The following is a 15063-nucleotide window of genomic DNA, read 5'->3' as shown; positions in this document are numbered from 1 at the left end:
GCGTCAACACCGCCACGTGCGCGCCGCGGCGGGCGCAGCGTGCAGACGTCACCGCACGGTGCGACGACACCACGGCCGTGTCGCGCCTGCGCCTCGCTGGAACGGCTACGAGGGGGTGCGGAGGCTTGCCGCTTAGGCCCTGCCCACCGGGAGGGCCCCAAGCCACCGCCCCGGCGTTCTTACAGCCCTGCGTCAAGATGGCAGCTCCCTCGCTGCTGGGTTACGGCCGGGCGGCGACCCGTAAGGTAAGGGGCACGGTGGGCACCGGGCGGGGGGCAGAAGGGCAGGGAGGAGTTGCTCGGCTCCTCTCGGTGGCACGTACCGAGCCGGTCACCTCCCCTCCCCCGGGGGCCCGTTGCGCAGGGACCGGCCGCCTCGCCTCGGGCGAGGCGGCCGGTCCCTGCGCAACGGGCCCCCGGGGGAGGGGAGGTGCGCATGCGCCGCCTGCTGAACCGCCTCACTTGGGGGCGGGGGGGGGCGGCTTGCTGTGTTTACACGCATGCGCAGTGGGGGTCGGAGAGGGATACAGCCTCCCCCCCCCCCCCCCCCCCCCGCGGGGGTCTCTATGTCTTGGGGGGGTGTGTGTCTCATTTTTATCCTGTTTGTTTTCATTTGTTTTCTACGGTGCCTTGTAGGTGTTGCGGTTGGAGGCCCGGGGGCTGCCCTCCGCGGCGTTTTGTACCAGGCCGGTGGGTTCCGGGACGCCGCCAAAGAGTAAGATGCTTGTTTGGCCCTGAGGGGGTTGTAAAATAAAAGCAAAGGGGCGTCACGTTGTTCGTAGGAGATCACGTTGCCCAGAGAAGCCGTGGCTGCCCCCTCCCTGGCAGTGTCCAAGGCCAGGCTGGATGGGGCTTGGAGCAACCTGGTCAGGTGGGAGGTGTCTCTGCCCATGGCAGGGGGGTGGGAACTGGGTGATCTTTGAGGTCCCTTCCAACCCAAACCGTTCTGTGATCCTTGTGTTAAACTAGGAAGGTGGCTAACCGCCTTCCCCTGCAGCCTGCCAGCCTCGGTGAGGCGGGTTTCTGCACCCTATGGTGGTGCCCAGACCGCAAAAGTGTCTCTATCGGACTGGGGAGTGCAATTCTGAAGTTCAGGTCCCTCTGGTTTACATTAAATAAGCAATAGCAGCTTAGAAATGCTCGCTGCCATGTCTCTGAACAGCTGCTATGTAGGCCAAGAAAGTGAAAGGTCATCACCATGGAAACAAGGATTTCTGTTCAGATGAACTGCAGTAAGAAAACTAAAAGTGAAGGTCAGGTAGCAGTGGGTCTGCGTGGAATGTGTTCATATTTGTAGGCCATGCTATGAGCTTGACGCTTCCTTCCTGTTGACCTTCCCCCTAATATGTTGGCTGCTGTGATGCTTGACCAGGCTTAAGGAGAGCTATCGTTACATTTGTCTTAATATAAAGAAACTTTGCAAGTTGCCTGAAATTTAATGGAAATGAGCGTGGCAAGTTGCTTTTTTAATGAGGTGCAAAATCTGTTTTTGAACTTCAGATGTTCGCCCTTGTCTTTTGACATGTTTGGATTATGAGGGTCGAAAAGCATCCTGTTTTACAGAAAGAGAGAAAGACTTGCAAGATCTGAATATGTTCCAGGCAACAGTACTGAGAAGCTGCAGAAAACTACCATGGCCCTGTTGTGCTAAATTTAGTTATAATGCTTCTTGCTCCGTAGGTTCGCAGGCAAGGCAGTACATGGACCTGGGTTTGTGTGCTGCAGTGCAGTCAACATTCAGAAGTATTTGAACCCCGTGTGTCCCTGACCAAAGTCAAAACATGAATACACATTTTAAAGAGGGATATCTCGAGCAAAACGCTGTTTGTAAATAGAGGCTCACTGATTTGGTCAATAGGATTCCCGTACCAAGTTAGAGATCCAGGTGCTTAAACAGCAAAGCTCCGTGGGACCATGTGTAGGAGTGGTCAGACCAGTTGACAGCTAGTGAAAAGATCACTGAAAGCGCAGCTGAATGCAGACCTGTGACTTCCCATGTTACCTTCTTAATTGCCAAGGCAAATAAAAGTGTGGTTGTTCCATTAAGAAAGCCTTTGCTGCGTCGATTGATATAAGCTTGATTGAACAACAAATCACTTTTTATTGTAAATTTTTTCTTTTGCATTATTTTAAACATATTTGAGATGTACTTTAGCATCAGTTTCTAGATTCGTTGTCCTGCAGCTCTGATTTCAGAAGGTGTCAGGAGACTTCTTAGGCCACCTCTTTCAGCCAGCTGCTCCCCCTGCAAACAGTTAAGGTTAGTTAAGGTGTGTAGGATGCAGCTGCCTTTTTCAGTTTCTAGCTGGAACAGGGTGTGCAAATTTGCTTTGATAAAACGGTCATGTTTACTTAGGAAGTCAATGATGGGGAATAAACTTGTAATTTTTGCACACCACCTTTCTGAGTGCAAACATCAGTAAGAATGCATCTGGGAAAAATATTCGTGTTACTGATTCGGGTGTATTGTTCTTTTGGCAAAGCAATGTGAATACAGATCAGGTGGTACAAAGGTTGAAGTACCCCTGTTAAAGTGTCTGTACCAGTTGTACTAGACTATGATTAAAAGCTGAAACATGTATCTTTTTCGCATATCCAAATACTACCGTTTAAAGTATTTTTCCAGTAGCACTTACTGCGAATGGTCAAGTTGAATGTTACCTGCCGCCTTGGTTTCTCAGGATGCCTTAACTTTAATACTTCAGCTTTTGCCCAGCTTTTGCTTGCCTGTCATCTCTCTGGGCATTCTCGTTTTAGTGTGACCTTCCTGTACGCTTCTTGGAAGAACTCTTCAATCCTGAGCAATGTTTCCTCGTGTAGCGGTAGTTTCTACAGGCTGCCGTCTGGCTGTGCCAGCCTGTGCAGGGAGTCAGGCTTCTCTCAAAAGTGGCTGCCCATCCTCCTGCTTCCCCCTGCCCTCCCTCCCCGCCCTGCACCTTCCATCTGGCTCAGAGAAGTACGTGCCTGAAGTTACTCAAAAGTATTACCTGTATATTAAACTGATACTTTTTGTTTTCAGTTGTACTTACATTAAGAACTCTGTATTTCTTTCTTAAATACTTTACTTTTAATTTCATGTGTGTATTTCTTCTGTGATGTTTTCATTTGGATGTCGCTAAAGAGTTGCTTCTATTCAGAACTAATTATAGTAACTCCTTGGCTCATACAAGGTATTACTATAAAATACTAGTAATGGGGGAAAAGTGCATCTAGTTTATGGTCTGGTAAAGTAGATGTGCGGTTCCAAACTGTGCCGATAAATCTGCGCAACAGACTGGAAATCTGTTGAATTACACTGCTGGCTGGAAGTGGTGCAACTCATAATGGAGTTGGCTTTGCTGTAGCAGATTGCAGTGGTGGTGTATCTTCTTAATGTGCTCCCAGTCCACAACAGTAACCACAACAGTATTCGCTGTTGGATCAGCTTCTGGAGGATATCATTGGCACAAGCATCCACGGGGTATTTGGTACTCTCTGAAAGTTGCTGCTTTCTCTTCAATTGTTGGCTGCTTGTCTGGAGAATTTAGCTTAATGAAAGTATCCATGAGGGAGAAGAAATAAAAGCGTGCTAACATGAACCGTTAGGAGAACTTCTAAGACTTTTTTTTTTTTTTTTAACAAAGAGGTCTCAAAACAAAAATAGAAAGTGGGCACAGTGGAGACTGGAGGAGATAAGGTCTTGGGGAAATAATGCAAAACTGTGTGAGACAATTCAGTTGGTGGGTCACGCAAGTAATACTGAGGCAGTAAGTGAAAGTGTCTCTTACTCTGCTGCTTTGTCTTTTGGGAGTCATCCCTCCCTACTGCTTCAAAGTTGACTATTGCAAGAGGCTGGCTATTGCTATGTGTGTTTGTTATGTCATCTGCTTCGCTGGCTTGTTCATAGACAAATATTATCTCTTTAGTCGCATATTTGAAGAGCCGGGCTAACAAGCTGTCTTAATGTTCATCTGAGATAGGAAGGTGTCTGTAAACCATTTGCAGTGATGCAGAATTGAAGCACGGAGAAAAACAGCTCTTGTGAGGAGTCTGGCAAAGCAAGGAGCAAAAGGCATTATCTCATGAGTTTCAGCAGCAAAAACTGTTAAGTGCTAACTAGAACTCTAGATTCTTTAACTCAGTGTCTTAAAATTTTCTACTTCATAATGCCAGTATTTAGTCTAATAATTTCTTTCAGTTTGCTTTTTGTACTAGATTTTCTCAGAAAGTTAAGATTGTATGACTAAGATCACTAATTAACAGCAATACAATGATGATAATCCTCTTTGTGCCGTTTCCTAGATGGAGTGGCACCACAGGGAAGCACCAAGCCGCTGGCCATCAAGGCACCAGCTGAATTTTGTAAAATGTCTTCTAGCTCTCTCCTAGTATCTGCAAAGAAAGGTGAGAGCATATCTAGTACTAACCTTGAGGAAGCTTCGGAACCTTCTCCTGAAGACTCGAGGATGTTCATGTCAAGGAAAACTGTGGTGGCATTTCCTCGGCGAGTAGTTGTTTCCTCCCTTGAGGAGGAAAACCTCACTACACCTGCAACAGAAGGAGGCTTGAGGAAGGAGTCAGTTGAGGAAGAAACTTCGTCTTCATCCAGCTCAGATTCAGATTCTGAGGAAGAAGATTATGATGATGATTCAGAAGTTTCCAGTAAAACCAAAGCTGAGTTTCCTAGACGAGATTCCGTCTTTTCTGAGAACATAGCGGTAAAGGCATCAATGCTAGCAAAAGAGAACTTGTCCCAGAAATCCCACAAAGAATATGTAGCTAAGAAGAAGCCACGCAAAACAGAAACTGATCTGTCTCCTATCAAGCAGGTCAGATTTTCTAAAACTTCAGTCAGCCATGAAACATCGCAATCCAAGGCAAGAGACCCCAAAGTAAAATCAACTCCAAAAGAAGCCGATCGGCAGAAGCTGGGCTTAGAACCACACATGGTTGAAAGCCAAGACCTGACCAATGTTACTCGTGAATCTGCTTATTTGGAGGAAAAGTCCATTGGAACCCAAGTAGCAGCTATCCAGCTGAAAGCTTCCTCGGTGACTGAGGAAGACAAAAGGCAAAAACTGGTATCCAGAGAAGAAAAAAAGATGAAGGAGGCACAGGAGTCAGAAGCAGGAGTAGTAACTGCTCCTAAACTAGAGGAAGAGACTTCAGAAAGCACAATGTTGGCAATGGGCACTACAGCAAAGGAGGAGACCGTTCAGGAAGGAGGAGTCCAGGCTGGAGAAAGAGGCACAATAGAGGGTACAACTTTAAATTGTTTGAACTGTATTGATTCGTCTAGGCTAGGGTTTAACTCTTTTTTTTTTAAAGGGTTTCCAAGCCTTCTCTGTTCATGATTCTCTGATCTTTATACTGAAGCTAACCATGTAGCAGTGACCTTCTGGAAGATAAATTCTTATTTATTGCTAATTGTTATAAGTCCTCAGTAATACTCTGTTTCTAGTTACGTAGTAAAAGGAAGCGGTCTTCATTTCACCGTATTTTTAGTTTCATAAACCAGTTACTTATAAAATGAAAACAAGATTGTTTCCACTGTGAGCAATATCATGGGTTTTATATGACAAAACTTGTTTTCCCTCTTCTGTTCTCGGAAGGATTTGGTAGCTGCCCTCCTCCTTAGCCAAATTGGATGCCATCTGATTTTTGCTTAAATCCTACTGTCTTTCTTTCTCTTTTTTTTTTTTTTTTAATTTTATTTTAATTCTTGCCATATTTTGGATTTCAGTAGACTTCAGGAAATCATAGTGTAATGCCAGAAACAGGTATTGATTGTGAGATTGGTAGGTTGTGAGTCGTGTTGAAGTAACACAGGGTACCTCATAACCTAGTTTTTGTAGAGGAGACAGTGATATGTTTTAGGAAAGGGCATCGTGCATCATCTCCCTAGCTATACTTCCCTATCTGACTTACCCTTCTTATTTCCTACCAGTCCTGCTAACTTCCCTACTGATCTCATTCTGTTTATTTCAATAGCAAATGCCCCTCAGTCCTGATCTGTGGTGGCTTACCGTTCTTGCCTTTCAACTTGGGCAGCATACCATTCTTAAGACCCCGCTTCTGGTTGCTGCTTTGAATTAAAGAATTTGCCTACTCGGAAGTAAAAGCAGCGTAATTGTAAAGCTGCTTGGATATCATCCTTCAAGTGACACCCTTGCAGAAAAGGCCCTGGGCTCCAGGTGGACACCAAGTTGAATGTGAGCCAGCAATGTGCCCTTGCAGCAAAGACCACTGATGGTGACCTGGGCTGCGTTAGGAGGAGTGCTGTGGGCAGGTTGAGGGAGGTGATCCTTCCCTGGTGAGAGGCACCTGCAGTGCTGTGTTTAGTTCTGGGCTCACCAGTGCAAGAGAGGTGCGGAGCTACTGGAGAGAATCCAGCGAAGTGCCGCTACGATTGTGAAGGGACTGGAGCATCTCTCCTGTGAAGAAAGGCTGAAAGAGCTGGGACTGTTCAGGCCGGAGAAGAGCAGGCTCAGGGAGGTTATCATCAATCTGTGTAAATACCTGAAGGGAGAGTGCAGAGAAGACAGAGGTAAGACTCTTGTCAGTGTTACCCAGTGACAGAACAAGAGGCAGTGGATACAAACTGATACTCAGGGTTTTGCCAGAACGTCAGGAAACACTTTTGTTTTACTGTGAGAGTGATGGAGCACTGGCACAGGTTGCCCAGAGAGGTGGTGGAGTCTCCATCCTTGGAGACATTCAAAAGCTGTCTGGACGTGGTCCTGGGCAGCCTGTTGTAGCTGTCCCTGCTTGAGCATTTGGGGTTGTACCAGGTGACCTCCAGAAATGTCTTACAACCTCAACCATTTGCTGACTCTGAAGTGTCTAACCAGGTCAAGTGACAAATAATTGCTTTTGTATCTCAGTTTCCAGGATACAGCGCTGAGTAAGAGACCTGCCTTCTGTTCTAAGGGGTTAGTCAGCTCATAATTTGATCTGTTGTAAGAGTTGGAAGTTAAGCTTACCTTCTTCCCTGACTACAACTCAAATGGTGAAATGCAGGACTGTTTGCAACTGGCATTTTCATTTACTTGTTCCTCCTTTCAGTCAGCAGCAGGAGCTTTATTAAAAAAAAAAAAAAAAAAAAAAATTGGGAAAGGCTGTTTGTATTTACAGATGATGCTTTTCTCCCCTTTCATTCACAGTGGAGTTACGGATGCTCAAGCATTTTATTTTTTTTCCCCACATTGAAACCAACATGAAGGCCCAACAAATGAGTATAAGAGGGAGGACTTGGTCTTAAAATGTGCTGATGATTCAAGGTGAAGATTGACACATCAGAGATCTATGAAATAGCCTCCTTTACGCTGAAGCTGTAAATCCAGAAGAAGGTTAAGCCCATGTGACCAACTTTTCCGCAGATCTCTGTTGACGGGGCAATAGTACCGCTGTGCCTCTGACCCACCATCGTCATAACCACACCAGCAAAATTCTTTTGGGTAGGACCTGGCTTTGCTGAAAACAGCACTTTTGCAGCTGAGCTCCTCTTGCTTTATGGAGGTGGGAAGGCTGTGACAGCAGGAAAGTTTCCGTTGGGTACGTGCTACAGGACTCTGCTGCAGTGGCTGTAGGAGAGGTGGAGGTTAGTACAGGCAAGTTCACACCCCTTTACTGCTGGTGTAATGTCTTCAGGTGCCAGAGGGTAATGGAAGAGTCAAACCTAGCTGCACCGTGTTCAACAATGTCACTGGTATCTCCGGGCACATCTTGTTCTCTTTCCTTTTGAGGCCACCTTTGAGAACAGCTCCTGCTTTACCATGTTTAATGTTCACAGTTAATGACACCTTTTGTAATCTGTACTTCTGTCCTGTTCCTGTGTTCTCTTGTTCATCTGCAAACTCTGCAGCAGGCACACCGAAGATGTGAAAGCAATTTTTCCCATTACAAACCTGGATGTTAAGGTGATGTCATCCACTTTGTAGAGCAGGCATGCTAAGCAGGCAGCAAAAACTGCTGACTTTAACTGCTAAGTAAGTAGCAAAATAGTAGCACGGTAACTCAGAAATACACCTCTGATTCATTTCAGAAGAACATCCTGTGAAACACAGCTCTTTAGGAGAGAAAGCGTAGATGAAGTCTGAAGTATGGGGAGGATGAACTCGGGGAGATTTTTCCTTCAAGAAGCCAAGTACATGTATTTGGGCGGGAAAAATGACACTCCATCTGCTTTTCTTCCTGAGCATCTGCCTCTTAATTTGGAACAACTGTCTCTTGCAGGTTGAATGTACACTTGCCTACGCTTGCCTGTTCTTGGGGCTCTTTGCAGCAAAGACCGCATCATCTGGCTTTTTATATCTGTGGTGTGGTCTCCTATGAGCTGTCTCAGTAGGAACTGAGCAGTAGGCACAGGGATATTTCCTTTCGTGGGCTGTGTGTGTGTTGTTTTGCTGAGACCACGGCTTAATACATTGTGTTTTATAAGCAAGTCTTGCTAAATGTTACAGATACATGCTCTTAAACTGATAGCGTTACATTGCAATAATTATGTCTTAATTAAAGGGAAATTCTGGTGTTGAGTTGCTTGAGTTCTTGTATTTTTATTGTAGATGGTTGTATTACAAAAGGAAGCTTAATACGATCTAACCTAAACCACTACATAAGAATTTATGAGACAAAGCTTTTCACTAGATTATGCTTATGTATTCCCTATTGTTAGAACTCTGGGTATATGAGAATAAATTAATATTGGGAGTAAAGTTTTGTTTCTTGCAATTACTTTGGTTGTAAAATCTGCCCATAACAGGAACCTTTTATGTAAAGGGTGCTGCCTAAATTTGCCTAGTATTCTAAAAATGTAAGAATTAATGTGGGCTTTAAGGTGACGAAGTAAGGAGTTCTGAATAACTTTATTAGGTTATTCTTCTAGGAAGAAGAGCTGATACAAAGTTTAGAAGATTATATTTAAAACAAAGGAAATTTACATCAAAGGCTCTTGATGTAGTATTACTCAGTATAACCACATTTGAAATTAAACTGTGGAGATCTGAAAAATTCCATCACTTCTCCCCATGGAAAAAATTCAATCTGTAAAGTAGTTCCAATAGCTGTATCTCACGGTCTGACATGATGATACATCATTTGTAGTGCTGCTTTGCCTCTCCTGGCTTGCTCAGAATGTCACCTACTGTTCTGTCTGGAGTGAAAACCAAGGCAACTATGAAAAAGCCAGGAAATGCAGACATCATGTCTTAAAAATATAAATGAAATGTTCTGCCCTGTCCAACCCCAGCATTAGGTGGTAATTTGGGTTTTAAAACCTGTGCTGTATTAGATAAATTGTGCTGATTCCTGTTCCCTTACTGCATACTAATGCGCTGCTTTAGGGCCAGACAAGGTACTTGCAGAACTTAGTAAACTTATCCTTTTGTTACAAAAAAGTTGCTGACTTTTTTTTAACGTTGAATGGATGAGGGATCTGATGGTATATGAAGGCTGGGCTCAGCAATTAAGAATATTTCCCTCCTGTGTGGCATCTTTATAGTCACCAGGTACTGTTTGTTTTCACAGGGACCACAGCAGCTGGTGAGCCTGCTCCGGAAGAATTGGATAATTCTACCTACCAGAACCTTCAGCATCATGAATATAACATTTATACCTTTGTTGATTCTGTTGTGGTTCTCTCAAAATTCAGGCAGCCTCAGCCATCTTCTGGAAGACCATCACCAAGGCACTGAAGGAACCCCATTTAAAACAAATGCCCAGGCAGAATGATGCACTGTTCTGTTAGCGCTGTTGCTTCATCTGTATTACAAATCAAATAATAAATAAATATTTGCATTATAACTTATGATTGTGCTTTTGAACAGTTCTTCTTGGTTCTTGGGGTCCCTCACCTCTTGGGTTTTTATGAATGAGATACAAATGAATAATTACTGAAAAAAAATAGCTTTTCTACCTCAGTATATATTTTTTTGGTGATAGTGTAAAAAGCGCCTCCAAACTTCTGAAACTGACCGTTCTTTTAGTACCGTGTCAAAGAACGTAATGGCCCTTCTGCATGTGCCTGTTCAGTATGTGCCATGACTTTAATAGGTATTGTTACCGCTGTAGTGCAGCAGGCTGTCCTCCTTGCACACAAACATATTCCCAGCTCTGAAGAGGTTATGTTTACTCTGGATTTGAAGTTAAAATCATTGGCTGGAAACAGCATAAAGAGTGTTTGTCTCCTGTGGCAAGAGTGTATGTTTTGTGTTAGTAGAGGAATGTAGGCTTATGTAATGCGATTGAAACATCTCAAAACCTCTGCTGTTGTAAAGGGAGAACATACAACTTCATTTAATCTTCTGTTGGGGCTTCTAGCATCCAGATTCTGCAGTAATTGAATTAATTTAAAATGTAAGAGAATCTGTGGGCATTTCCTAATGAACTATATACTACATCGATTAAACTCTTGAGAAATAATGTATTTCTATGGGTAGAATCAGTTGGATGTTATTTTTAAATGGGATTAAAATAGCATTATGGTAAAATCAGCTCTTGGTACTAATTGTTCAGTGGAACTATGTTTGAGTTCCCACTTCCTCCTCCCCCCCCAATAAAGTTAAGATTGCTGTCCAGCTTCACTACAGAAAGTGAGAGAAAGGAGGCACTTCTCAATCTATGTTACCAGCAGTTACAAAATTTACTGAGACCAACTGTATTTCCACCCTATTAGTAACAGTCTTCTGCCCTCTGGGAAAACTGCCTTGATGACCACCAGCTGTTGCGGGTTTAGTTCCATTTTGGCTTTTTGTTCGTTTTGAGGTTTTTGGAGTTAATTGGTCTTTGAGCAGTTGCAATAGCTCCGGCATTTTCCATCACCTGTCTGTATTCCTTCAAGCAACAGAATACACAAGATCAAAGGGAAGACAGAGTCAGCTTTAGGAGTCTATCTGGATATCGGACACAAATCCCTGGGTGCAATTAGTAGAACAGCTATTTTATACTCCTAACTTGGCAAAAATGTGGTAGAAGGATCAAGAGGCCTACATCAATCTGCTGTGTAGAATTTTAAGTCAGAAACCTCTGGCAAGCAATTTTATTGTCCTGTAAAAACTAAAAAGCATATTACTCTAACTATGAAATATAAAAATCAGCAAATTTATAAATCCATGTGCTTAGGAATAAAGAGCAGAAAATCACTTTGAGACACCGGTGGTACCACATACACTGTACTTGTAAAAGGGAAAGAAATTTGCTGTTAACATTAAAAACATGAAAGAATAAGGAAAAGGGTCTTCCTTTATTAAGAACCCAGCGGAGGGCCCCAGTAAAGCTGCTGTGTTTTGTTACTAACTGAGACTCACACGTAGTAACCCGAACCCTGTAGCTTAGATCTGTGTTGGTGCTGAACTGTTCCTGTTTGGTTTGTGATTTCGGAAGGAGGCTGCAAATTGTCAGAAAGAATCTAAACAGTCGAAGTTAAATGTAGTCCGTGAATATGCTTATGTATTTACTAGAACTGCCCACAGTAGCTGTGACTGTTAGCTGTTTGGAGTCAGACTTGTTCACCTAGTGCCCTTTTTATTTCTAAGGAGGGTTGGTGCTATAAACACTGACTTAATCAGCTGAGGAGGAGTGGGTTGAAGCAGAAGTGTGTCTTGCTTTCTGTCAACTCCTACACTCTCCTTAGCTAACATTTCTAGCTAAGGAGGTTCTCATCTGTATTTTGGCTGGGGATTTTGCTACCCTTGTTTCACAATTACAGCACAAAGTAGTGGTGAATGCCCTTCCTATCTGTGTAATCCTGTTTCAAGTGTCTTCCAGTGATCTTTTCTGCACCTCTAAAATCAAGCTGGAAGTCAAATAGCTTCATAACTCTTCTGGCACATGTGGTATATGTCTTACATTTGTTCTGTTCAGTGACCCAGTCTGCTCCAGGAAAGGAAGATAATGTGAGGAAGGGCAGCAAGACTTTTTTCCACTGTTGTGTTTTCCTGGACTTCAATGAAAAAGGCCTCATTTTTTTGTACTTGGCTATTATCAGATGTTATCGTGTTTGAGTCATATGCTAGCATTTAAATTTCAAGCAGGATGTGACACAATATGCTCAAATTCTGTAACATTAGTAACTTTGTCTTGATGTGCTAGGCACTTGTCAGATACAGTCAGGGGCCTTGTTTTAAAGAATGTACAGTCCAGGATATTAGCATAATTCCTGGAAAACCTCAAATGTGAAAGAAATTAAGTAGTTTAGTTTTTGAGAAAACCAGCTCTTCAGAATGAGCATAAACTTCAGAGGTGAGGTTTTCAATGTAAATAGTGTGTTAACGGTGGGAGTACATGAAAATCTGGAAGTGGAATCTGCTTTTAACATCATGAAAACATGTTGAGAACTTTTAAGGCTATCTCAGGATAATGTGCAGTTCTTCTTTCAGCTGCTCACAGTAATGAGAACGTGAACTGAGAACAGTCACCAGACGGTCCAAGTCTGATGAAGATCTGTAGAAGAGCAGGACTTCTTAGCTTTATGCTGATCAGAATCCCACAGCTCATAAAGTGCTTTGGTGAGATTTTGTGATCTTGTGGCATTTGGGAGGAAGAGTAGGAGAAACTGGTGAGAGCAGCGGCTTGCCTGTTCCAGTTTTAATTCCTGGTGGGTCCAATCAATGACTTGTGCAGTGAGTGAGCAGGAAGTTCACAGTATCCTGTGGCATCGTAACATTGGTATTGTGCAAACCCGGTCTGGAAGGGAAGTCTTGAGATGATCAGTCCTCTGCTCTGTAGCAGGTGCAGTTAGATCTGTTTGTCCTGGACCTGTCCTGTTGTGTTTCGAGTATCTTCAAGGACGGAGATCCTACAGTCTCCTCTCTGGTCACCTTTTCCAGCATTTGAACACCCCCATGATTTAAAAGACAAACAAACAAAAAACCCAGTAAGCAAAACCTTTACCTGTTATCTAACTGGAATATTTGGTTTTCTGATACCAATACTTACTACACTCCTCTAAGAAGCCTGGCTTTGTCTTTCCTATACCCTCCAAGGAGGGAGTTGAAGGTAGTAATAAGGCCCCCCTTACTCTCTTCTTCAGACTAGATAACCTCCATTCCTTCAGGCAACGTCCTTCAGGCCCGTTTGCATCTTTGTGGGGTCACAGTGCACCCTCACGCTTCCTACTCTGTTCTGTAGCAACACAGGTTGCCTAAGTGGTCTCTGACTGTCTTCCTCTCCATAGCTTATCCTTCAAGGTGTAACATGCTAGAAGGGGGCTCATGTTAATTTTCCTAGTTTTTAGTGTGGAATCATCCATAGGCAATAGGAAGGGACCTGGGAGACTCCTGTTCCTCAAGATGCTACGCAGTGACAGTAGTGCGGGGCAGGTTCGGATCCCTGCTGTGTCCTGCTGTAAAAACAAACAAAATCTTGGAATTGTTCTTGGCCCGGGTAGTTCCTATCTGCCTGTGATTTACAACCCTCCTACGCCATTCTCTATTGTATGCTCTTGTTTGCATATAAAGTTAGACAAAACGAGCTAACACAATAAAGGTAATATAGGCACTTTAGTACAGGTCCTTTGAATGTTTGAGTGATTGACTTTACAACCGTGGTGTTCTTGTATTGCGGCTTTGCTTGTTTGTTTGTTTTAATTTTATCCTTTCAGAGAAACTCCTCTAAACTCTAGATGATTTTAATTAAGCTCTTAGGACTTTAAACAAAATATCCCATCAAGTTTCCAGATCATCCTTCTCCTCTCAGGTGGTTCTATTTAATGGAATTATAAATACTTATCTTTTCTATGATTCTGTGGGTTTGGTGCTTTTACATATTGTCCTCAGTGTTCATCTCAGGATGATACCACTTCCAAGACAATCTGCACGTATTTTTGAATTCCCTTTTTTTTTTTTTTTTGCCTACACACATTCAATTACATTTGGAATTTCATACCCACCTCTGAAAGTCTTAGGATATGTGACAGCTTTGGCACAGAAAAGACTGTGTTAATGCATAGTTCGGGACATAAGTTTAAGCGTATGTTTTTATGATAATAAAGCATCCCACAAACTTTGGGTCAGTGTATGGAGTCAGTGGATCAGCTCTCAAAATTTATTCTGGTCTCCCCTGCACTCTCAAGAAACTTTTAACTGCAAGTAACAGGAGCATGGTTCTGTAAATCTGTAGTATCACAGAATACAGCCTGTATGCATGTTAACTTCTAAAGCTCACAGAACCCCTGCCATGTGTCAGTTAAAATCAATGCCTAAAATTCTTAGCAGTCGTCGTCTTTGTTTCTCCAGCCTGATATATGCTTCAAATGGCAGTACCTCGTTCCAAATCTGAGTGGTGTTATGAAGTCTGAATAGATAGTTCCTAAAGTAGTTAATATCCAGGAATGTAAAAAATGAGATAAGTAAGATTATTTATGCTTTCATTTTTTGTTTCTTGAGTTTTTGATTCATTTTCTGTTTCTGTCTTGCATCTCTCCATGGTTATGAGGTGCTTTTGGTATTCTGTTTGGCTGTTTGCACAGCGGAGATACACTTGGTTTCGAAAATCTGTAACAGCTTCTATCTAGCATCAGAGGGGGAACGTGCAAGCCACAACACACCTTGTACTAGGCAAATGCTAATGTCTTGTATCAAAGAAGGGGGCAATAGTTCCTTTTCCCTGGAGGCTTGGAAAGGGACTTGAAAGAACCACCCCTTCGCGCTTTCGTTTCTTATTTTCATCCTTTTCCAAAAAGCACCTCCTATGCTTATTTCAGTTTAAAATCATGCCAGACTAGGCCATTCTAAACTGTATTGATGTTTCCCAAACTCTCCTGGGATATCCCTAAACGTGAGCTGTAGCCTATTGTTTGAGTAATTGGGAGAAATGTGAGGGAAGCTGGAAAGAAATTCGGAATATGGAAAACAGAAGGATAATGTAGGAACTAAGAGCAAGGATGGTCCTTATGACACAGGTATTGGACTGGCTCTGGATCATTTGTGAGACTCCTGGCTGCCTGTGTAACCACTGGCAAGTCGCATCATTTCTTGGGTTCTCGTCCTCACTTTATAGATGGAGAGTTAATGGTCCCAACTTTCTCTTTATACATCACGTCTATTTAACGAGCAACTCGGAATAAAAACTAGTAAAAATTGGGAAAGAT

The 15063-nt window shown here is 43.1% G+C and overlaps 1 protein-coding gene across 3 annotated transcripts; it reads left to right on the top strand.

Annotated features, from left to right (window-relative positions):
- The first annotated feature begins 130 nt into the window (after positions 1-130).
- NDUFV3 (NADH:ubiquinone oxidoreductase subunit V3) lies at positions 131-9783 on the top strand. 3 transcript variants are annotated; one of them, XM_086477615.1, is made up of 4 exons: positions 131-245; positions 636-714; positions 4281-5237; positions 9504-9783. In XM_086477615.1, exons 1-4 carry the CDS (start codon positions 198-200, stop codon positions 9668-9670), a joined length of 1251 nt encoding a protein of 416 aa, XP_086333741.1. In that variant the 5' UTR covers positions 131-197; the 3' UTR covers positions 9671-9783. The 3 variants fall into 3 exon arrangements, with proteins under 3 accessions (XP_086333741.1, XP_086333726.1, XP_086333733.1); XM_086477600.1 differs by having other exon boundaries at positions 162-245; positions 9513-9783; XM_086477607.1 differs by lacking the exon at positions 9504-9783 and adding an exon at positions 7142-8065 and having other exon boundaries at positions 162-245.
- Positions 9784-15063: the final 5280 nt, after the last annotated feature.

This window comes from Leptosomus discolor, chromosome 1 (assembly GCF_034619465.1).
Source record: "Leptosomus discolor isolate bLepDis1 chromosome 1, bLepDis1.hap2, whole genome shotgun sequence".
NCBI classification, from domain to species: domain Eukaryota; kingdom Metazoa; phylum Chordata; class Aves; order Leptosomiformes; family Leptosomidae; genus Leptosomus; species Leptosomus discolor.
Note: the sequence above shows the minus strand (reverse complement) of the source record. Positions and strands in the feature narration are given on the sequence as shown.